The 23,112-nt window shown below is 40.4% G+C and overlaps 1 protein-coding gene and 1 long non-coding RNA gene across 2 annotated transcripts in view; one reads left to right on the top strand and one right to left on the bottom strand.

The window, feature by feature from the left end:
- Window positions 1–23,112, bottom strand: part of Apmap (adipocyte plasma membrane associated protein) — a 40,934-nt gene that overhangs the window by 11,192 nt on the left and 6,630 nt on the right. The window contains exons 2-3 of the mRNA XM_027920868.2: window positions 21,008–21,124; window positions 15,670–15,785 (exon numbers count right to left, since the gene is read on the bottom strand). Of these exons, the coding sequence (XP_027776669.2) occupies window positions 15,670–15,785; window positions 21,008–21,124 (233 nt within the window). The remainder of the gene's footprint in view (window positions 1–15,669; window positions 15,786–21,007; window positions 21,125–23,112) is intronic.
- On the top strand, window positions 566–21,267 carry LOC114079614 (uncharacterized). The gene is made up of 3 exons (XR_003580503.3): window positions 566–645; window positions 14,530–14,727; window positions 20,946–21,267. It is a non-coding gene; the product is annotated as an uncharacterized lncRNA (long non-coding RNA).

The following is a 23,112-nucleotide window of genomic DNA, read 5'->3' as shown; positions in this document are numbered from 1 at the left end:
AAAACTGCAGGGGCCTAGGGAACTAGCATGTGGGTCTGATACTGACCATGCAGGTAGGGTAAAACACACAAAAATCAGTGATAAAAACTGAGAGGCTGCTATTGCTTAGTCCTGAAAGTCTAGACTGATACTCAGGACCCAGAGGCACAGATGCATGTTCACCTCAAGGCAATATCTGCTGCTGATGTCGATGACTTCCTACTAAAGAAGAAGAACTGCTCATTTGGGCAACATAGGTACTAAAATTAGAAAGAGAAGATTAGCATATCTTAAAGCAAGGATGATACGAAATTCATTAAACATTTCAGTTTTTAAATGATATATATTTAAACATGTAAACTCTAGGGCAACCACTATAAAAAGTTTTTAATATATATACGTGTATTTGTGTGTGTGTGTGTGTGTGTGTGTGTGTGTATTTTTTTAACTGATACTCTTAGGGAGAAAACTGAATCATAAAAAATGTTTTTGGGTTTTTTGTTTTTTTCCCAGTACTGGGGATTGAACCCAGGGTGCTCTACCACTGAGCCACATCTCCAGTCCTTTTTATTTTTGAATTTTGAGACAGGGTCTTGCTGAGTTGCTGAGGCTGGTCCTGAACTTGTGATCCTCCTGCCTCAATCGACCAAGTTGCTGGGGTTACAGGTGAGTACCACCACATCCACTTTAACAAAAGACACATACAGATTAAAAGTACAGGGATGGAGAAAGCATGACATACTACCACTAATCAAAAGAAAATAGAAGTAGCGATATTAATTTCACACAAAGCAGATTTCAGAGCAAGGAAAATTATCAGGGATAAAGAGGGGCATTACATAATGATAATGTAAGACATAACAATCTTTAATATGGATATGCCTCACAACAGAGCATCAAAAGATATAAGGCAAAAACTGTCAGAACTGCAAGATGAAATAAGATCTATCATTAGAATTTGCAGGGAAATGGATGGCATTAGAGCAGATTATGCTAAGTGAAGCTAGCCAATCCCTAAAAAACAAATGCCAAATGTCTTCTTTGATATAAGGAGAGTAACTAAGAACAGAGTAGGGACGAAGAGCAGGAGAAGAAGATTAATATTAAACAGGGATGAGAGGTGGGAGGGAAAGGGAGAGAGAAGGGGAAATTGCATGGAAATGGAAGGAGACCCTCAGGGTTATACAAAAGTACATACAAGAGGAAGTGAGGGGAAAGGGAAAAATAATACAAGGGGGAGAAATGAATGACAGTAGAGGGGGTAGAGAGAGAAGAGGGGAGGGGAGGGGAGGGGAGGGGGGATAGTAGAGGATAGGAAAGGCAGCAGAACACAACAGACACTAGTATGGCAATATGTAAATCAATGGATGTGTAACTGATGTAATTCTGCAATCTGTATATGGGGTAAAAATGGGAGTTCATAACCCACTTGAATCAAAGTGTGAAATATGATATATCAAGAAATTTGTAATGTTTTGAACAACCAACAATAAAAAATTTAAAAAAAAAGATCTATCATGACACTTCAACCCCCTTCTTCTACCCAGTAAGCAGAAAATTGCTAAGAACAAGGTTAAACTCAACAGCCCCACCAATATACTAGATTTAATTGACATCTAATTAATTATTTCATCCAACAATGGTAGAATACACTCAGATCTTCCTATTCACGAGTTTACTATGTGTGAATTCAACCAACCATGGATCAAAAATATTTGGGGAGGGCTGGGATTGTGGCTCAGTGGTGGAGTGCTCGCTTAGCATGCATGAGGCCCTGGGTTTGAACCTCAGCACAATAAATGTAAAATAAAGATATTGTGTCCACCTAAAACTAAAAAATAAATATTAAAAAAATATATTTGGGGAAAAAAAGTGTCTATGATGAACATGAACATACTTTTTCTTGTCATTATTTCCTATACAATGCAACAACTACTTATGTGATATTTACATTGTTTTAGGTATGATAGGTAATCTAGAGACAACTTAAAATACATGGCAGAATATGCATAGGTGATATGCAAATTCCATGTCATTTCATAAAAGGGACTTGAGCATCTGCAGATTTAGGTATCTATGGAGGTCCTAGAACCAATTCCTGGAACATACCAAAGCCCAAATGTATACATTCTTCTCAAACTCATATAGAACACTCACCAACATAGACCACATTCTGGATCATAAAACATACCTTAGCAAATTTAAAAGAATACATCACAATACCAGATCTTAGATTATACTACAGAGCTATAGTAACAAAAACAGCATGATATTGACACCAAAACAGATATGAAGACCAATGGTACAAAATAGAAACACAGAGACAAATCCACATAAATACAGGTATCTCACTCTTGACAAAGGTGCCATAAACATACATTGGAGAAAAGATAGCCTCTTCAACAAATGGTGCTAGAAAAACTGGAAATTCACATGTAGCAAAATGAAATTAGACCCCTATCTCTCACCCTATACAAAACGCAACTCAAAGTAGATCAAGGACCTAGGCATTAGACCAGAGACCCTGGACCTACTAGAAGAAAAAACAGGCTCAAACATCCATCATTGTTGGCTTAGGACCCAAATTCCTCAATGAGACTCCTAAAGCACAAGAAGTAAAATCAAGAACCAATAAATGGGATGGTATCAAACTAAAAAGCTTCTTCACAGCAAGAACATGAACACAGAGCCTATGGAATGGAAGAAAGTCTTTGCCACCTTCACCTCACATAGAACACTAATCTCCAAGATATATAAAGAATTCAAGCTGAGTGCAGTGGTACACACCTGTAATACCAGCAGCTCGGGAGGCTGAGGCAGGAAGATCTTGAGTTCAAAGCCAGCCTCAGCAACTTAGTGAGGCCCTAAACAATTCAGTGAGACCCTGTCTCCAAACAAAATATTAAAAAAGGGCTGGGGATGTGGCTCAATGGTTAAGTGCCCTGGGTTCAATCCCTGGTACCAAAATAGAACTCAAAACACTTAACACCAAAAAAACAAATAACCCAATCAATAAATGGGCAAAGGAACTGAATAGACACTTCACAGAAAAAGAAATATGACTGGTCAACAAATATATGAAAAAAAAGTTCAACATCTCTAGCAATTAGAGAAATGCAAATTAAAACTACAGTGATATTTCATCTTACTCCAGTCAGAACGGTACTATCAAGAACGCAAGTAACAATAAATGTTGGTGAGGATGTGGGGAAAAAGGTACACTCATAAATCGTTGGTGGGACTGCAAATTGGTGCAACCACTCTGGAAAGCAGTATGAAGATTCCTCAGAAAACTTGAAATTGAACCACCATTTGACCCAGTTATCCCACTCCTTGGTATACATCCAAAGGACTTAAAATCAGCATACTATGGTGACACAGCCATATCAATGTTTATAGCAGCTCAATTCACAATAGGTAAGCTATCTATGGAATCAACCTAGGTGCCTTTCAACAGATGAATGAATAAAGAAAATGTGATACACACACACACACACACACACACACAGTGGAATATTGCTCAGCCATAAGAAGAATGCAATTATGACATTTTCCAGTAAATAAATGGAACTGGAGACTATCATGATAACTGGAATAAGCCAATCCCAAAAAACCAAAGGCTAAATTCTCTCTGATACATGAATGCTAACACACAATAAGGGCAGGGGGAATAGAAGTTCATTGGATTAGACAAAAGGGAATGAAGGGCAGGGAGGGGGAATGGGAATAGAAAAGACAGTAGAATGAATCAGACATAACTTTCTTATATTCAGATATTAAGATGAACAAGACCAGTGTAACTCCATACCATGAATGATCACAGATTGGGAACTTCTAATCCATGTATGTATAATGTCAAAATACACAACAAATAAAATTTTGAAATAAAATATGGGTCAATGAAGAAATCTCATGAGAAATTAAAAATATTTTGAACTGAATAAAAATGAAAATACAACTTATCAAAATTTGTGGGATACAGTGAAAATGGTATTCAAAGGAAAATGTCATATTGAACAAATATATTAGAAAAGAAAAATATTTAAAATTAATACTCTTTAAGTTTTCAACTTAGGAAACTAGAAAAAGACAAGTAAACTAAATTCATCAGAAACAAAAGAGGAAACATCACAAAAGGATAATACTACAAACAATAATGTTCACAAATTTGACAACCTGGATGAAATGGACCAATTCAATTCCTTGAAAGACACAATCTGCCAACACTACACAAGAAGAAATAGAAAATGAATAATCCTGTATCTATCAAAGAAATTGAATTGATAATTAACAACCTTTCAAGAGAGAAAGCATCAGGCTTAGAGGAGTTCACTGGTGAATTCTGCCAAACGTTTAAGAAATTACAACCAATTTTCTAAAATTTCTTTCAGTAGATAAAAGCAGATAGAATACTTCCTAACTCATTCCATGAGTCCAACATGAACCCAAATACTAAAGCCAGAAAAAATATTATGAGAAAATTATAAACCATTCTCTCACATGAACATATACACAAAGATCCTCAACAAAATCAAATCCAACAATGTATAAAAAAGGCTATACATCACAACCGTGTGGAATTTATCCCAGGTATGTAAGGCTGGTTCAACATTCAAAAATCAATAGGCTAAAAAAGAAAAATCACATGATCATAATAATTGATTCAGAAAAAGAATCCAACAAAATCTAGTATCCATCTATGATATTTAAAAAAAAAAAAAAAAGGCTCTCAGCAAGCTAGGAATAGTGGGAAACTTCCTCAAATTGATAAAGAACTCCTTTCAACATGAGACTGATTAAAATAATTTTTAAAAAAAGAAACTAAAAGGGGCAATACTCCATGCTCATGGATAGGAAGATTCAACATTATTAAGATGTCAGTTCTTCCTAAATTGAGCACAAATTCAATGCAAGCCCAATCAAAATCCCAGCAAGTTATTTTGTGAATACCAACAAACTGATCCTAAAGTTTACATGGAAAGGCAAAAGACCTAAAAGAGCCAACATAATATTAAAGGAGAAGAATAAATTCCAAAGATTGACAATGCCCAACTTCAATATTCACTATAAAGCCATCACAATCAAGACAATCTGTTATTAGCAAAAGGCTACACAAATAGGTCAATGAAACAGAACGAAGGGCCCAGGAATAGATCTATATAAACATAATCAACTGATAGTTGACAAAGGAGCAGAGCCAATACACTGGAGAAAACAGTAGTGCTAAAACTGGACATGCAAAAAAGTTAATTTACTGTCATGTATGTAAGAAATAAATTTTTTTAAAAAAGTTAATCTAGACACAGATCTTACACACTTTACAAAATTAACTCAAAATGGACCACAGACCTAAATGTGAAATGCAAAATGATAAAAATTCCAGAAGACAACATAGGGTAAAATCTAGGTGGCCTTGGGTATGATGATAACTTTTAAGGCATGATCCATGAAGAAATAATTGACAAGCTAGACTGCATTAAAATTAAAAACATCTGTTCTGTGAAAGACATTGTCAAGAAAATGACAAGACAAGCCACAGCCTGGGAGAAAATATTTGTAAATACATCTGATAAACAAACAAACAACAACAACAACAACAAACCTGTTATCCAAAACAAAAAAAAAACTCCTAAAGGATGTGAGGGTGATATGATCTTCATTGATCACCAGGTTAGATCTGGCTAATCTGGCTGGCTAGGCAGGTGTCCTCTTCCTCCCTCACCACTCCATGTGCATCCCTCCCAAAGCAGCTGCTCTATTAAAGAGGATAACCTTCCCTGATAGAAGAGGATAGTTCTTTGGTCAGGGTATAAGAGTAGCTGTTCCCCTGCTAGAACCTCCAAACAGGCTATCAAAGAAATCTTAAAATTCAAAAATGAGGAAATAAACAATCCAATTACAAAAATGATCAGGGGCTGTGGCTGTGGCTCAGGGGCTGTGGCTGTGGCTCAGCGGTAGCGCACTTGCTTTGGCATGTGTGAGGCACTGGGTTCAATCCTCAGCACCACATATAAACAAATAAATAAAATAAAGATCTATCAACAATTTAAAAAAAAATTTTTTTTTAAAAATGATCAAAGGACCTGAACAGACACCTTATCAAAGAAGATCTACATGTGCCAAGTAAGCACATGAAAAGATGCTCAATATCCCATGTCATGAGAAAAAATACAAATAAAAACAAGTTCAAAAAGGCCAATATCCAAAACACTGACAATGAAAAATACTGACAAGGATGTAGAGCATCAGGAATGCTCACTCACTGCTAACAGGAATGACAAATGATACAATCACTTTGTAAGATAGTTTGAAGGTTTTTTGTTTTGTTTTTGTTTTTATAAAACTAAACTTACTCTTACCTTGTGATCCACCCTTTATGCTCCTTGGTATTTACCCAAATGAACTGAAATACTTACATCCACACACACACACAAAAAAAAATCAGCACACAGATATTTATATCAATCTTATTCATAATTGAAAAAACTTGGAAACAACCACATGTCCATCATAGCAAATGGATAAATAACTCTGGTACACCCAGTCAATGGAATATGATTCAATGCTAAAAAGAAATGAGCTAGCAACCAAAAAAGAAATGGAGGAGGATGGGAAGATGGCGGCGAGGGGAGTGCATTGCCCCCGTGTGCTGCTTCACTGTGTGGGAGTATGACAAGTCAGGACGGCTAAAGGATATCTTGTTAGGAATTTCCAGCAATAGTGGGGTGCTCCGGAACCTGGAGGAAGGATTTCCATCGCACGAGGATTGGCTACGGGGACTCAAACGCGAGAGGTTTGTCGCACGGAGGGTAACACTGCTTATTCAGCAAATCGCCCCGCGGCTAGAGTCTGCAGCGCGCTCTGGGAAACGAGGAGATAGCGACGCAAGGATACAGCGCTGCAGTTTCTGCCAGCCGTGCAAGCACCATACTCAGGGCTGAATTCTGGGTTCGAGACGGGGGAAGGAAGCGGTCCATCTCGGTTCTCCACACCGGTCAGACCACAGAGGAGGCCAGCAGCCACCATGTTAGAAAGCTGACTTCACCATACCTGTTTTCGACTGACCGAGGCTCATTCAGCCATAGAACAGGTAATTTCAGGCTGCAATTCGCCTGCGGCTTGCAGACAGATTGCTAGGGTTCAGTGCCTGGGTGCTTCTTAGAACCTGATCTTATCGGAGCGAACACCGAGCGGATGGCGGGGCGGCCGAGTTCCGGCTCCCGGAACCGTCCCGGAACCGCCCTGGCCCAGGGCCGCGGAGCCTGCGGAGGCTGCCTCTTGGACCCTGCTCCTATCAGAGCATACACCAAGCACTAAGCGGCCGAATTCCGGCTCCCGGAACTGAGCCCGTGGGGACTGCTTCTTGGAGCCTACACTTATAGGAGCTTACACCAAGCACGGAGCGGCCGAGTTCCAGCTCCCGGAACTTCCCTGGCCCGGGGCTAGGAGCCCACGGAAACTGCTTCTCGGTCCGGGTCCTGCTGAGGGCCGGTCAGGACTCACCCGTTGCTTTGGTTGCCCGGCAAGGGGAACGAAATGCTGCCATTCGCATAGGATACCAACATGGCAGAGATCTGATGTCATCAGAAAGCGGCGGAGGAGAGAACTTCATCAATACCAGCGGTGACAGAAACAGTTGGTCTCCTGGTAGGGGGGGTGAGGCACAGACACCCGAGTCTCCTCAATTTGTCGTCGAGCCAGAGGGGAGGAGCCGGGCCTCCGCCAGCGCCCGGAGCAGGCCCAGCGGCTCGCCAGCGTGGTGACCGCGTGACCCCAATTGTAGAGGGGGCAGAGCGGAGCCGCCACACGCACCCTCAAGGTGGGCAGACCCGCGACCCAGTGGTACATGGGGGTGGTAGGGGGGGCAGGGCAGAGCCGCCGTTCACGCTTGCAAGGTAAACAGACCTGTGACAGACTGGCGGGTCAGGCCCAGTGGCTTGCCAGTGTGGTACACACGTCACCCCAACTGGAGTAGGGGCAGAGCAGATCCTTCTCCCACGCCCGGATCAGGCCCTGCCGGTGTGGTGGTCACGTGACCCCAATTGGAGTGGGGGAGGAGCGGAATCGCCACCTGTGCCCGCAGGGTGAGCAGACCTATGACCAACCTGCAGATCAGGCCCAGGGGTCCGCAGGCGTGGTAGGAGGGGCAGGGCAGATCCGCCGCCCGCGCCTCCAAGGTAGGCAGACCTGCAACAGACCGGCGGATCAGGCCCAGAAGCCTGCCGGCGTGGTACACACACCACCCTAATTGGAGTAGGGGCAGAGCAGAGTCGCCGCCCGTGCCAGGAACAGGCCCAGCGTCCTGCAGGCGGGGTAGTCACGACACCCTAATGGGAGTAGGGGCAGAGCAGAGCCTCCACCCGTGCCCGAAAGGTGGGCAGATCTGCGACCGACCAGCGGGACAGGCCCAGTGGCCTGCCGGTACGACAGACACGTCACCCCATTTGGAGTAGGGGCAGAGTAGAGCCGCCGCCCGCGCCTGCAGGGTAGGCAAACCTGCAACCGACCGGCGGATCAGGCCCGGTGGCCTGCCGGCGTGGTACACTCGTCACCCCAATTGGAGTAGGGGCAGAACAGAGCCACCGCCAGCGCCCAGAACAGGCCCAGTGACCTGCCGGCATGGTAGCCACGACACCCCAATTGGAATAAGGAGAGAGCAGAGCCGCCGCCCGCGCCTGCAGGAAAGATACGCAAGCAGTATGAAAAGACAAGGAAAGAAAGGACCACAAGCAATGCAGGTCAACACAACTTTAGAAGAGGTGACAGCTGCAGCAGATGGAATGCCAGATAAAGAATTCAGGATATACATGCTTCAGATGATCTGGAGAATCAAGGAAGACATTAAACAGCAAAATCAGACAATGAAAGATCACTTCGACAATGAATTACGCAAACAAATCCAGGAAGCAAAGGATCAACTATACGGGGAGATAGAGGTTATAAAAAACAAACAAACAGAAATCCTAGAAATGCAGGAAGCAATAAACCAACTTAAAAACTCAATGGAGAATACTACCAGCAGAGTAGAACACTTAGAAGATAGAACATCAGACAATGAAGACAAAGTATTTCAACTGGAAAAGAACATAGACAGCTCAGCAAGACTGTTAAGAAATCATGAGCAGAACATCCAAGAAATATGGGATAACATTAAGAGACCAAACTTAAGAGTCATTGGGATACAGGAAGGTACAGAGGTCCAAACCAAAGGAATGAGCAGTCTATTCAATGAAATAATACGAGAAAACTTCCCAGACTTGAAGAATGAGACAGAATCCCAAATCCTAGAAGCCTACAGGACGCCGAATGTGCAAAATCATAAGAGATCCACACCTAGACACATTATAATGAAGATGCCCAACATACAGAATAAGGAGAGAATTTTAAAAGCTACAAGAGAAAGGAAGCAGATTACATTTAGGGGTAAGCCAATCAGGAGAACAGCTGATCTTTCAACACAGACTCTGAAAGCTAGAAGATCCTGGAATAACATATTTCAAACACTGAAAGAAAATGGGTTCCAACCAAGAATTGTGTATCCAGCGAAATTAAGCTTCAGGATGGAAGATGAAATTAAAACCTTCCACGATAAACAAAAGTTAAAGGAATTTGCAGCTAGAAGACCATCTCTTCAAAACATCCTCGCCAAAACATTACAGGAAGAGGAAATGGAAAATAACAATGAAAACCAACAGTGGGAGGTAGGACAGTAAAGGGGGCGAAAATAATCAAAGAGGAAAACAAACCATGTTTAGTAACAGAAATAAACAAATATGGCTGGAAAAACAACCCATATCTCAATAATAACCCTAAATGTTAATGGCTTAAAGTCACCAATTAAGAGACACAGGCTAGTAGAATGGATCACAAAACAAGACCCAACAATATGCTGCCTACAGGAGATGCATTTGATAGGAAAAGACATACATAGGCTGAAGGTGAAAGGTTGGGAAAAATCATATCACTCATATGGACTTCGGAAACAAGCAGGAGTGTCCATACTCAAATAAAATAGATTTCAAGCCAAAGTTAATCAAAAGGGATAAAGAGGGACACTACATACTGCTTAAGGGAACCATACACCAACAAGACATAACAATCATTAATATTTATGCCCCAAACAATGGTGCAGCTATGTTCGTCAAACAAACTCTTCTCAAGTTCAAGAGTCTAATAGACCACCATACCATAATCATGGGAGACTTCAACACACCTCTCTCGCCACTGGACAGATCTTCCAAACAAAAGTTGAATAAGGAAACTATAGAACTCAATAACACTATTAATAACCTAGACCTAATTGACATATATAGAGTATACCACCCAACATCAAGCAGTTACACTTTTTTCTCAGCAGCACATGGATCCTACTCAAAAATAGATCATATGTCACAGGGCAACTCTTAGACAATATAAAGGAGTAGAGATAATACCATGCATCTTATCTGATCATAATGGAATGAAACTGAAAATCAACGATAAAAGAAGGAAGGAAAAAGCATACTTCACTTGGAGAATGAACAATAGGTTACTGAATGATCAATGGGTTATAGAAGACATCAAGGAGGAAATTAAAAAATTCTTAGAGATAAATGAAAACACAGACACAACATATCGGAATCTATGGGACACATTGAAAGCAGTTCTAAGAGGAAAATTCATTGCTTGGAGTTCATTCCTTAAAAAAAGAAAAAAACAACAAATAAATGATCTCATACTTCATCTCAAAATCCTTGAAAAAGAAGAGCAAAACAACAGCAAAAGAAGTAGAAGACAAGAAATAATGAAAATCAGAGCTGAAATTAATGAAATCAAAACAAAAGAAACAATTGAAAAAATTGACAAAACTAAAAGTTGGTTCTTTGAAAAAATAAACAAAATCAACAGACCCTTAGCGATGCTAGCGAAGAGAAGAAGAGAGAGAACTCAAATTACTAGCATACGGGATGAAAAAGGCAATATCACAACAGACACTTCAGAAATACAGAAGATATTCAAAAACTATTTTGAATCCTTATACTCCAATAAATTAGAAGATAGTGAAGGCATAGATAAATTTCTTAAGTCATATGATCTGCCCAGATTGAGTCAGGAGGATATAGAAAACCTAAACAGACCAAGATCAATTGAGGAAATAGAAGAAACCATAAAAAGACTACCAACTAAGAAAAGCCCAGGACCGGATGGGTATACAGCAGAATTTTACAAAACCTTTAAAGAAGAACTAATACCAATACTTCTCAAGCTACTTCAGGAAATAGAAAAAGAGGGAGAACTTCCAAATTCATTCTATGAGGCCAACATCACCCTGATACCTAAACCAGACAAAGACACTTCAAAGAAAGAAAACTACAGACCAATATCTCTAATGAACCTAGATGCAAAAATCCTCAATAAAATTCTGGCGAATCGGATACAAAAACATATCAAAAAAATTGTGCACCATGATCAAGTAGAATTCATCCCTGGGATGCAAGGCTGGTTCAATATACGGAAATCAATAAATGTTATTCACCACATCAATAGACTTAAAAATAAGAACCATATGATCATCTCGATAGATGCGGAAAAAGCATTAGACAAAGTACAGCATCCCTTTATGTTCAAAACTCTAGAAAAACTAGGGATAACAGGAACATACCTCAATATTGTAAAAGCAATCTATGCTAAGCCTCACGCTAGCATCATTCTGAATGGAGAAAAACTGAAGGCATTCCCTCTAAAATCTGGAACTAGACAGGGATGCCCTCTCTCTCCACTTCTGTTCAACATAGTTCTCGAAACACTGGCCAGAGCAATTAGACAGACGAAAGAAATTAAAGGCATAAAAATAGGAAAAGAAGAACTTAAATTATCACTATTTGCAGATGATATGATTCTATACCTAGCAGACCCAAAAGGCTCTACAAAGAAACTATTAGAGCTAATAAATGAATTCAGCAAAGTGGCAGGATATAAAATCAACACGCATAAATCAAAGGCATTCCTGTATATCAGCGACAAATCCTCTGAAATGGAAATGAGGACAACCACTCCATTCACAATATCCTCAAAAAAAATAAAATACTTGGGAATCAACCTAACAAAAGAGGTGAAAGACTTATACAATGAAAACTACAGAACCCTAAAGAGAGAAATAGAAGAAGATCTTAGAAGATGGAAAAATATACCCTGTTCATGGATAGGCAGAACTAACATCATCAAAATGGCGATATTACCAAAAGTTCTCTATAGGTTTAATGCACTGCCAATCAAAATCCCAATGGCATTTCTTGTAGAAATAGAGAAAGCAATCATGAAATTCATATGGAAAAATAAAAGACCCAGAATAGCAAAAACAATGCTAAGCAGGAAGTGTGAATCAGGCGGTATAGCAATACCAGACTTCAAACTATATTACAGAGCAATAGTAACAAAAACAGCATGGTACTGGTACCAAAACAGGCGGGTGGACCAATGGTACAGAATAGAGGACACAGAAACCAATCCACAAAACTACAACTATCTTATATTTGATAAAGGGGCTAAAAGCATGCAATGGAGGAAGGATAGCATCTTCAACAAATGGTGCTGGGAAAACTGGAAATCCATATGCAACAAAATGAAACTGAATCCCTTTCTCTCGCCATGCACAAAAGTGAATTCAAAATGGATCAAGGAGCTTGATATCAAATCAGAGACACGCCGTCTGATAGAAGAAAAAGTTGGCTACGATCTACAGTCGGTGGGGTCGGGCTCCAAATTCCTCAATAGGACACCCATAGCACAAAAGTTAATAACTAGAATCAACAAATGGGACTTACTCAAACTAAAAAGTTTTTTCTCATCAAAAGAAACAATAAGAGAGGTAAATAGGGAACCTACACCCTGGGAACAAATCTTTACTCCTCACACTTCAGATAGAGCCCTAATATCCAGAGTATACAAAGAACTCAAAAAATTAGACAATAAGAGAACAAACAACCCAATCAACAAATGGGCCAAGGACCTGAACAGACACTTCTCAGAGGAGGACATACAGTCAATCAACAAGTACATGAAAAAATGCTCACCATCTCTAGCTGTCAGAGAAATGCAAATCAAAATCACCCTAAGATACCATCTCACTCCAGTAAGATTGGCAGCCATTATGAAGTCAAACAACAACAAGTGCTGGCGAGGATGTGGGGAAAAGGGTACACTTGTACATTGCTGGTGGGACTGCAGATTGGTGCAGCCAATTTGGAAAGCAGTATGGAGATTTCTTGGAAAGCTGGGAATGGAGCCACCATTTGACCCAGCTATTCCCCTTCTTGGTCTATTCCCTAAAGACCTAAAAAGAGCATGCTACAGGGACACTGCTACATCGATGTTCATAGCAGCACAGTTCACAATAGCAAGACTGTGGAACCAACCTAGATGCCCTTCAATAGATGAATGGATAAAAAAAATGTGGCATTTATACACAATGGAGTATTACTCTGCATTAAAAAATGACAAAATCATAGAATTTACAGGGAAATGGATGGCATTAGAGCAGATTACGCTAAGTGAAGCTAGCCAATCCCTAAAAAACAAATGCCAAATGTCTTCTTTGATATAAGGAGAGTAACTAAGATCAGAGTAGGGACGAAGAGCAGGAGAAGAAGATTAACATTTAACAGGGATGAGAGGTGGGAGGGAAAGGGAGAGAGAAGGGAAATTGCATGGTAATGGAAGGAGACCCTCAGGGTTATACAGTAGAGGGGGTAGAGAGAGAGGAGGGGAGGGGAGGGGAGAGTTGGGGAGGGGGGAGGGGGGAGGATGGGAAGGGCAGCGGAGCACAACAGACACTAGTATGGCAATATGTAAATCAATGGATGTGTAACTGATGTGATTCTGCAATCTGTGTATGGGGTGAAGGTGGGAGTTCATAACCCACTTGAATCAAAGTGTGGAATATGATATGTCAAGAAATTTGTAATGTTTTGAACAACCCACAATAAAAAATTAAAAAAAAAAAAGAATTGTAATGCAAAAAAATAAAATAAAATAAAATAAACAGAGCTCCTGGAAAAAAAAAAAAAGAAAAGAAATGGAGGAAACTCAAATGCATATTGTTAAGTAAAGAAGCCAATCTGAAAAGGCTATGTACTATATGATTCCAACTAGATGGCATTCTGGAAAAGGCAAAACTATGAAGACAATAAAAAGATCAATGGATGCTGAGTTTAAGAGAAAAAGAGAGATGAATCAGAGAGTGCAAAAGATTTTTAGGGCATTGAAAATATTCTGTATAATACTATAATAGTTAATACATTTGTCCAACCCATAGAATATATACCACCAAAAGTGAATCCTTATATAAATTCTAGATGCTGGGAGATAATGATGACTAAGTGGGTACCACTCTGATGGGCAGAGTGCAAGAAAAGCACATGGTAAAACCCAACACTAACACCCATTCATGATAAAAACTTTTCTGGAAAACTCTGTACCTTCTGTTCAATTCTGTTGTCAGCCTAAAATTGCTCTTAAAAATAAAGTCTACTTTAAAATTAAGTATGTTAACTGGTAAATGCTTTTCTCCAGCATTTTGCTAACGCTAACAGCAAGCAACTAGCCATCTCCAGGACAACCTCCAAATGAAGTGGCAGCAGAACAGGTCCCTGGTGACCTCCCTGTGGTTTACACCCACAAGGATGTAACCAGAGGTCCCCACTGGGCCTAACCAGAAATGCCACCCAGCCTTCAACATGGAGAAAAGAGGACAAGCACTCTCTTTGAGAGGTAAGAAAAGGCCACCAGCTTGCACTTCAACTCCTGCAGATCCCAGTTTTAAACTATAGTATTTTACTTTCCATAAAAAAAAATAGTGAAATTTACTAATAAATGTCAATTTCTCTTTTTAAGATAAATATGAAGTTCTATCATGAAGTACTTATTCTTCCTGAAACAATTTTGACTTTTGCCAGCCAAAATCTATCCCAACGATTGCACAAAAGGGCCAGCCTAGGGGTCCCATGTCAAAGAGCAGGGATTAGGCAAGAGAAGTTGCTCAAACATCTTTGGAGAAGCAGTTGGTGATTAGCATTAGGAATAAAACAGAAGTATACTGGATGCACATGCCCACAGCCATTGCCCAGAAAACACTGGACTTCAGGGTGACTAGAGGCATTTTTGAAAGAAACTACTCAGAAATCCTGACCAGTTAAAGTGTGCCTTTTTAACCCCAAGCTTGATTCTCAATTTAACAGACAGAAATGCCTTGTTCTATATTGCTAGAGAGGCAAGCATTTGAACCAGACCCAATTCGTGTTCTCAAGTATAGGGAGGTGTGACAGTACCCACTTAAGTAGAGTGGAAATATTAAGAAACATTCTTCTTCATTTCAAAATGAGCTAAGAAATGATGTGCTGTCAAGTAAGACCTATCTAATGAATTAAACATAATGTCTGCATTTTGTCTTTTCCTTTTCACAACACTCTGAGCACATTAAGTGCTCTACAAAAACTTAGAATCATCCCCTTGCTAAAAAAGCTTGCAACCTGGTCACAGGACACCAGCAAAAAGAACACTCCCATTGGGTCATCCCATAGGATGTCCATAGCTAAGAAACACATCTAGGGTCCCCCCACCCAACCCCTGCAGCTGTTCCCACAGAATCCAACCATATGAGCAACAACAGCTTGGAAGGCAACCAAGTCACTCCAGTTCCTAGGGTTTACTTACCTCCAATATTTACTATGGACTCTGGCCCAATAAGTTGGTTTTCAAATAGCCTTTCTGCCTGTCGCAACTTCGTATTTGGTTGCAGGACACCAAGCAAGATAGGGGGTTCTTTAAAGCTGTAAAATAATTAATTGTAAGAATTTGTCTGTAAAAATATACGAGAAGGAAAATGCTTATTGAAGGTCATGTCAGCTCATTCTCACAATGGCCCCATCTCACCAAGAGCCACAGTACTTGAAGTGGCCTCTTAGAGCTGCCCAGGCTAGCCCCATTAACCTCCCACATCCCCTCTGTGCCACTCACAATAGACCTTCCATGCTGGGTCTTTGGCTGGTTGGTTGGGTGTGTGTGTGTGTGTGTGTGTGTGTGTGTGTGTGTGTGTTAGGGTTGGAACCCAGGGCCATGCACATGTGCACTTGTACACATGCTAGACAGAAACCCTTATCACTAGGCTACATCCCTGGCCCCGTGCTGGGTCTTGTCTGCACTAGGCACTTCTCATTTTAGATGTTTCTCCCTGGCTCTTCCTCTACCTGGAACATTAAACCCCTTATAAGCTCCTTTTCCCCCTTGTTCCTCCTTAGCAAGGCCTGCTCTGAACACCCAATTTCATGTTCCCTGAGTCCAGACCCCTATCTGCTCTATTCTTTTATAGCACTTGTCAGCTTCTCATGTACTATTTAATTTACTTTTCAGGTATATTTATGGTCTGTCTATATTTATTGTCCACTAGAACAGATATTTCATGAAATCAGGGATTCCTTTCCATGTTTAATTCTGCTGCATCCAAGCACCTAGTACCCAATCTGGCACACAGGAGGCTCCCAATGCACACTGTTGGGGGGTAGGAAAGAGAAATATTTCCAAATCCTCTTCCCACCTTGCCCTCCAGCAAGGTAGTTTCTTAGCCTGCCCATCAGTGTGGAAGAACCAAGGGTGGACAGGGATAGCTGAGGATGTAGAATGATAGGAAAGCTTCCTATCCTACCTACTTTCCAATCAAAGCATTTCACTCCCTGACACCACCTCTAAGTCAGCACTTGCATAGGACACAGATAACATCACCACCCCCAAATCAAATTCCCTCTCCTTTCCTTATTCCCAATAATGGCTTTTTCCTGCAGTAAGGAAATACACTTTTAGGTTAACAGGGGGCTTAATTTCTAAAGGAAAAGAGCAAACATGCACTTGTGAAAGTGTCCTGCCTGCTTTGGCTAAGGAGTTGTGCACATCTGAGTTCAATTTTAACCTCGGGAAAGTCCATCTCCTGAGGTGAGTGTACAGAGTAAACTGCATATTGAGCACATAAAGCCCAGGGACAGAAACACTCAACATCTCTACCACCATGCCCTTGGACTTGGGCTGAGTTCTTCCACAGGAAGTATTCAAGAAGTATTTGTGGAATCAGCATATAGGACATGTTCCTGCTCACAAAGAGCCTGAATATAATCTCAGTGGGGAGAAAAAAAATTAAAAAAAAAACTTATGAGAAAAAGAACTTATGCAAAGAACAAGCAAGAAAGGGTCCCCATACCAACAGCCAGACAGCAGCAGTCTCAACAAAAGGGAGTCAAAAGGAAACCCAAATCAGGCAGGGACTCAGGGTATCACCCAGCCAACAGGGCAGTATGGATTCTTATTAAAGCCAAGTGAACCTCTGCTAACTCTTGCTAACTCAATAGCTATGACAGTCACATTCATTTTCTAATTTTTATCCTATTTCTCCCCATGGTTCTGCCTGACCAGGATCACACTTCAATCTTCCCCCTGAGATCAAACTTCCTAAATATCTTTGCCAACTCTGTCAACTATAAATGTAGTAAGTCTGTCCCACACAAATGCATGTGTCCAGGACACAATCTTGTGGCACACCCTCCAAGCAGACACTGGCTCAGCAGCAGCTACTTGGGTATATACTCCAGAACTCTGAGAAAGGACTTAGTTTCTATCCAGAGAGGAACAAAAGGATTATTTTTCACTGAAGAATATGGATTTTTCTAGTCTTTTTAAAAATATATTTATCAGTCAGGTATGGTGGCATATGCATATAATCACAGTAACTTGGGAGGCTGAGGCAGAAGGATCACAAGTTTAAGACCAGCCTCAGAAATTTAGTGAGACCCTCAACAACTCAAACATTCTCGCAAAAAAAAAAAAAGGACTGGGACGTAATTCAGTGGTAAAACACCACTGGGTTCAATTCCCAGTACCAAAAAATAAATAAAATAAATAAATTTTTCAGTTACAGTAAAATTTAAGGCAAAAAATATTTAGCAGTGCTTTGGAGAGCAGATTTTGTTACTGTAACTTTTAAAAATGACAGAAAGAGCAATTCTATTAGCATATGAAAGCCTTTTCAATATTTCAGAAGTACACATTTTATTTCTAGGGTGAAACTATAAAACTGAAAAGATGATAAACTTAAAAAGTAGCAAAAACCTTATGGGTAATCAGGAACATCAAGAGCATAATAAATTAAATACATATAGTGCCCATGAGAGATTTGTAGAGGAAGGAGAGAAGGAGAGAAGCAGAGTCCCTCACATTCTGACCTCCTGCAGTAGGGAGCAACCTGGAACCTCGCAGAGCTATCTCAGGAAAACCGATTCTAGTCCCATGGTGGTGGCTCACTTATCTGAGGCTGAGCATCACTAAGTTGATGCTTTTTTTTTTTTTTGTGTGTGTGTGTGTGTGTGTGTGTGTGTGTAGTGTTGGGGATTAAAACCAAGGCCTTGTGCATGCTAGGTAAGCACTCTACCACTGAACCACATCCCCAGCCCCTGATGCTGGCTTTCTTACATCTATACAAACCAACTAATAATGGCTTTGTCATCCTGCTCACATCTCACCACATTGACAAACAGACTTTCAAAGACTTTATCAACATCTTATAGAAATCAAATGTTGTATATGGTCTGTCTGGAATAGACATTCCTCTGATCTCCCACAATGGAAAAGGAAGGTAACTTTGGGGGCAATCTTTTGAAAAGCCTAGCAGCCTTCCTGATGACTTTGCTCAATAAGTATTAACTGCATAATCACCCAGTCTGGAAGAGCTACCACTCCTCTCCTCTCTGTCCCACCAGGCTTCTGGTCCATGTGCTCTCTGTGTTGTCTCTGATGTTTGAGAGGTCATCTAGTGCTCTGGAGGTAGCCTCACAAATATACTTCAGTAGCTGATCAGTCACTCAGCGCCACCTCCTGGCCAGGTCCTGTTTACCTTCATGCCACTCACCAACTGCCTTGCAGAGAGATAGGGTAAAGTTGCCAAACCTATTGTGGTAACAGCACCACTTGCCTCATTGAGTGGGTCTCCTTCTTTTTTGCTTGTTTCGCCCTGAACAAGGCTTTAAATGAGGCTTTTTAAAATGCTGTCATTAGAATTTTCTCCAAAGCTCAGTTCACTGCTGTTCCTGAACTCTCAGCAGGTCTTTGGCTTTTGCTCCATGAGTTAGGGCCCATCCTCCCAATTTCTTAGCATGTCAGTCTTGTCTGAGCCCATGGGAGAGATTCCTGTCAGTCACATGGTTTCTTTTCACTTCTCCTCCCTTCCTTCCTCAACAGGCTTATTTACTCCATGGAGAGCACTTTCTTTGCCCAACATCACATCCTTATTGGGCCAAGTTTCCTCCCAGTTTCTGGCAGAGTTGCATGGCCCTCTTCCCACGGCATTTCATCATCATGCTTTCTACATATAAACTTGCTTTCCCTGAGATCAAAGGACTTCAGTCACTAAAGCCCCATCCTCCCCCTCTCAGCTCTCTGCTGTTCCCCCCTTTTCAAGGGTAGACCCTTGAAAATGCACTTCTGATCCCAAGCTCTGGACACTATTCACTCTCCTTTGCCATCTGGATTATCAAAGAAGGTCCAGAAAGTTTCTACTGGGGTAGGCTGAGCCGTCCTTCTCTATGTTGAAAAGGGTTAGCAAGAGAGGTCCTTTGGAGAGAAGTTTCAGAATGTCCTCAAGTGTAGCTCAGGCAGAAAGCCACACTGGAGAACCTGCTGGCATACCAGGAATTAGAGGCTACGCCCTCAGAACTGACAAAGCCATAGTCTATTCTCAATCTCATTGTGTTTTCACAATACTTTGTACCTTTGCTAATTCTAGTCAGTGATATTCTCTCTCTCTCTCTCTCTCTCTCTCTCTCTCTCTGTGGGGGTGTATGTGTGTTTGTGTGTATGTGTGAGAGAGAGAGACAGACAGAGAGAGATATATGCAGGGGGTCAAACCAAGAATCCTGCACTTGCCAGGCAAGCACTCTACCACTAAACTACATCCCCAGCTCCTTTATTAATTCTAAATCCAACAACAAAAATTGACTCTTGCCACACATGTCAATCTAAGCTCAGAACTGTGCCCTCTTTATGTCTCTGTATCCAAATGGGTACTGAACTTAGGCATACTAGGTGCTGAATACATTTTAAGTGAATTGAATCCAATATAAAATCTTAATTTTTATTTATAACAATATGTTGTTCATTTGTAAATGTTATATTCACTCTATAATTAAGCATGATTCTTGACTGAAGCTTTTGAAGCCTTACATGGTCTGCTCATTTAAAATAAACTTCAGGCTCTGTATAGTGGTGCATGCCTATAATCCCAGCTACTCAGGAGACTGAGGCGAGAGAAGCACAAGTTTGAGGCTAGCCTCAGCAACTTAGTGAGGCCCTAAGCAACTCAGCAACCTATCTGAAAATAAAAAATAAAAAGGGCTGGAGCCAGGCATGATGGAATATACCTGTAATCCCAGCGGCTGGGGAGGCTGAGGCAGGAGGATTGAAAGTTCAAAGCTAGCCTGAGCAAAATTAAGGTACTAAGCAACTCAGTGAGACCCTGTCTCTAAATAAAATACAGAATAAGAATATATTTCAAAGGTTCCTTTTTACAAGTTATAATTCACTATATTACTCATACAGCTCTACTGGAAAAAAGGCAATTTAGGAAAAACAGAACATTAATTACAAGTTTTCAAAAAAAGTTCAGTTGATTATAAAATTTAAACAAGGTAACTTAATTAATCTTCACTGGTATATTCTTTTGCCACTTCAAATAAATCAGGGTTAGCATCAATATCTCTAATTGTTATGCTTCTCTTATTTTGATTTTTGTCCTTAATTTGTGCATGGTTTGAAACAATGACAGAGATAATATCACACATATACTGAGTAACATCCAACCCAACATGAAAACACAGGTACTAAGGAAATCATACAGTTCTATTTCTTGAAACTTACCTTTTGGCCAAATTAATTTATTCATCCTTCTTTCCCAGAAGTTACATCAGCCTAATACATTTCCTCAAGTAACTCCTCCTGAGGATGACAAGCGGCTCACCTGAGAGGCTGGGGATCTATGGGAGACTCCAACAACATCATGGCTCCAAGCAGGGGAACAGTAAGGAAGACAGCCAGCATCAAGAAGGTCACCCGGAAAACTCTACCACTAAAGGAGCTGCCAAAAATAACACACAAAGGCAATCAACAGTGCTCTACACAGTGACAAGCTTGGGTGATCTGAAGGCCCTTTATGCAGAAATAGGACCACATACCCAGTTTCCCACTGATAGGTCACCAACTTCTATGGCTTGTGATTAAAGGTTAACACTGATTACTAGGATTGACAAACATGACTTTGTCCTTTTTTAAAATATCTTGAATTGTATGAGATACTCTGGTCAGTTATTTTCCAGATCTTAGCAGAGTTTTAAAGAGAGCAAACTCAAAGAATTGATGAGCACAAAAAGTAATGGAAGAAAAGAGTTCTAATGATGTGCAGGATACACACTCATCTACAGAGAAGATAGGTATCTCTCTCAAAAGTCAAGATTTCCTGGTACAAGGATTCAAAGCAACAACACTCAATACTATATTCTCTAAGATTCTCAGGGATAAATGATAGAGAGGGCTGGAGATGTGGCTGCATGCTAGAGCACTTGCTTAGCATGCAGGAGGCCCTGGGTTTGATCCCCTAGGTTGGATCCTCTGGGTTGGATTGGCGGGGGGGGGGGGGGCGGTGGTAGATACAGATACACAGAAAGAAAATTCAAGAAGCAAATAGAATCCTGACAACTGCCTGAGCCTCCAATTCCCCAATTATTTTGCAAATTCCACCTTCAGTAATTGAAAGAGAAATCCAGCTCGTCTACTTGGTAGAAGAGATCTGACAGATATTAAAGGCAGTCACATAGAATCTAAAAAAATTAAAACTCCAAATCATCACCCCTAAAATCTTGGGAAGATCTTAAAGCTGCCTTGGAAATCTCAAAAAAAGCTATGGACAAATGACCAGTAGTGACTAAAATATTTCTGAACCAGTCCTCACATACATTATTTTTCACTGGGTAAACAAGTGAGAACATTTGGCATCTTACTACAAAATAAACCTCACAGGATCATTATTTGCTTACACAAACTGCATTCAAATTTACTAAACACTTATTAAGATTAACTTGCACCAAATAAAATCATGAGCTCCTAAGGTAGAAAATTTTTTTCCTATCAAGAAATAAAAAATGTTGACAAAGAAAAAAAAATCAAGATTCATACTTAACAAAAAAGATTTTATTTAAGGGCAGTGCTTTGACTTTTGACAGAAGGACAATCTTCTGATACTTGAACACGTTTAACTCTGTTTCAGGCATAGTATAGAAAGGTGGAAACCTGGGTGCCAATCTTTACTTTCCTAACTACAAGCTAAGCAACTTCAGGCTGATTTCTTTACTCCAAAGTTCCCTATTGTGAAATGTGATGTTGAATAGGAAAACAACAATGTCCTGCCCAGTTTTGAATGCGTATGGCTAATAAATGAATAAAACCAAAAATAAATAAATTCTCCAGTTTCAATTAAGATAGGTGAAGAAAAAGACAAGGGAAAGAAAGATAATGGGGGAGAAAAAAAAACAGCTTTCATAAAAGTATTCTCTTGCATATATTTAAACAGCACAACTGAAGGGTGTTTGAACTCTGCCAACAACATGAGTGGGCAAGAAACAGAATCTTCCCCAGAGTCTCCAGAAGGAACACAGGCCTCCTGTCACCATAAAATTATGGCATCTCCCAATAAATGGAAGGAGCTAAAGAATACCATATTAAGAAAAATAAGCCCCCAAAAATCAAAGGCCAAATGTTTTTTCTGATATGCAGATGCTAATTCACAATAGGGGGGTAGGGAAGAATAGAGGTACTTTGGATTAGGCAGAGGGGAGTGAAGGAAGGGGTGAAGGGAGGGGGTAAGAAGGATAGTAGAATCAATCAGACATTAATATCCTATGTACGTATACGACTATACAACCAGTGCGCTCCTACATCATGTACAACCAGAAGAATGAGAATGATGTGTCAAAATGCATTCTACTGTCATGTATAACTAATTAGAATTTTAGTGAGATCTCAGAAAGAAGTGAGGAACATGACAAAATAGACACATATAATCTTAAAGAC

The sequence above is a fragment of the Marmota flaviventris genome, chromosome 2 (genome assembly GCF_047511675.1).
Source record: "Marmota flaviventris isolate mMarFla1 chromosome 2, mMarFla1.hap1, whole genome shotgun sequence".
Classification (NCBI taxonomy): domain Eukaryota; kingdom Metazoa; phylum Chordata; class Mammalia; order Rodentia; family Sciuridae; genus Marmota; species Marmota flaviventris.
The sequence above is the reverse complement of the archived record's forward strand: the minus strand, read 5'-3'. Positions and strand labels throughout refer to the sequence as shown.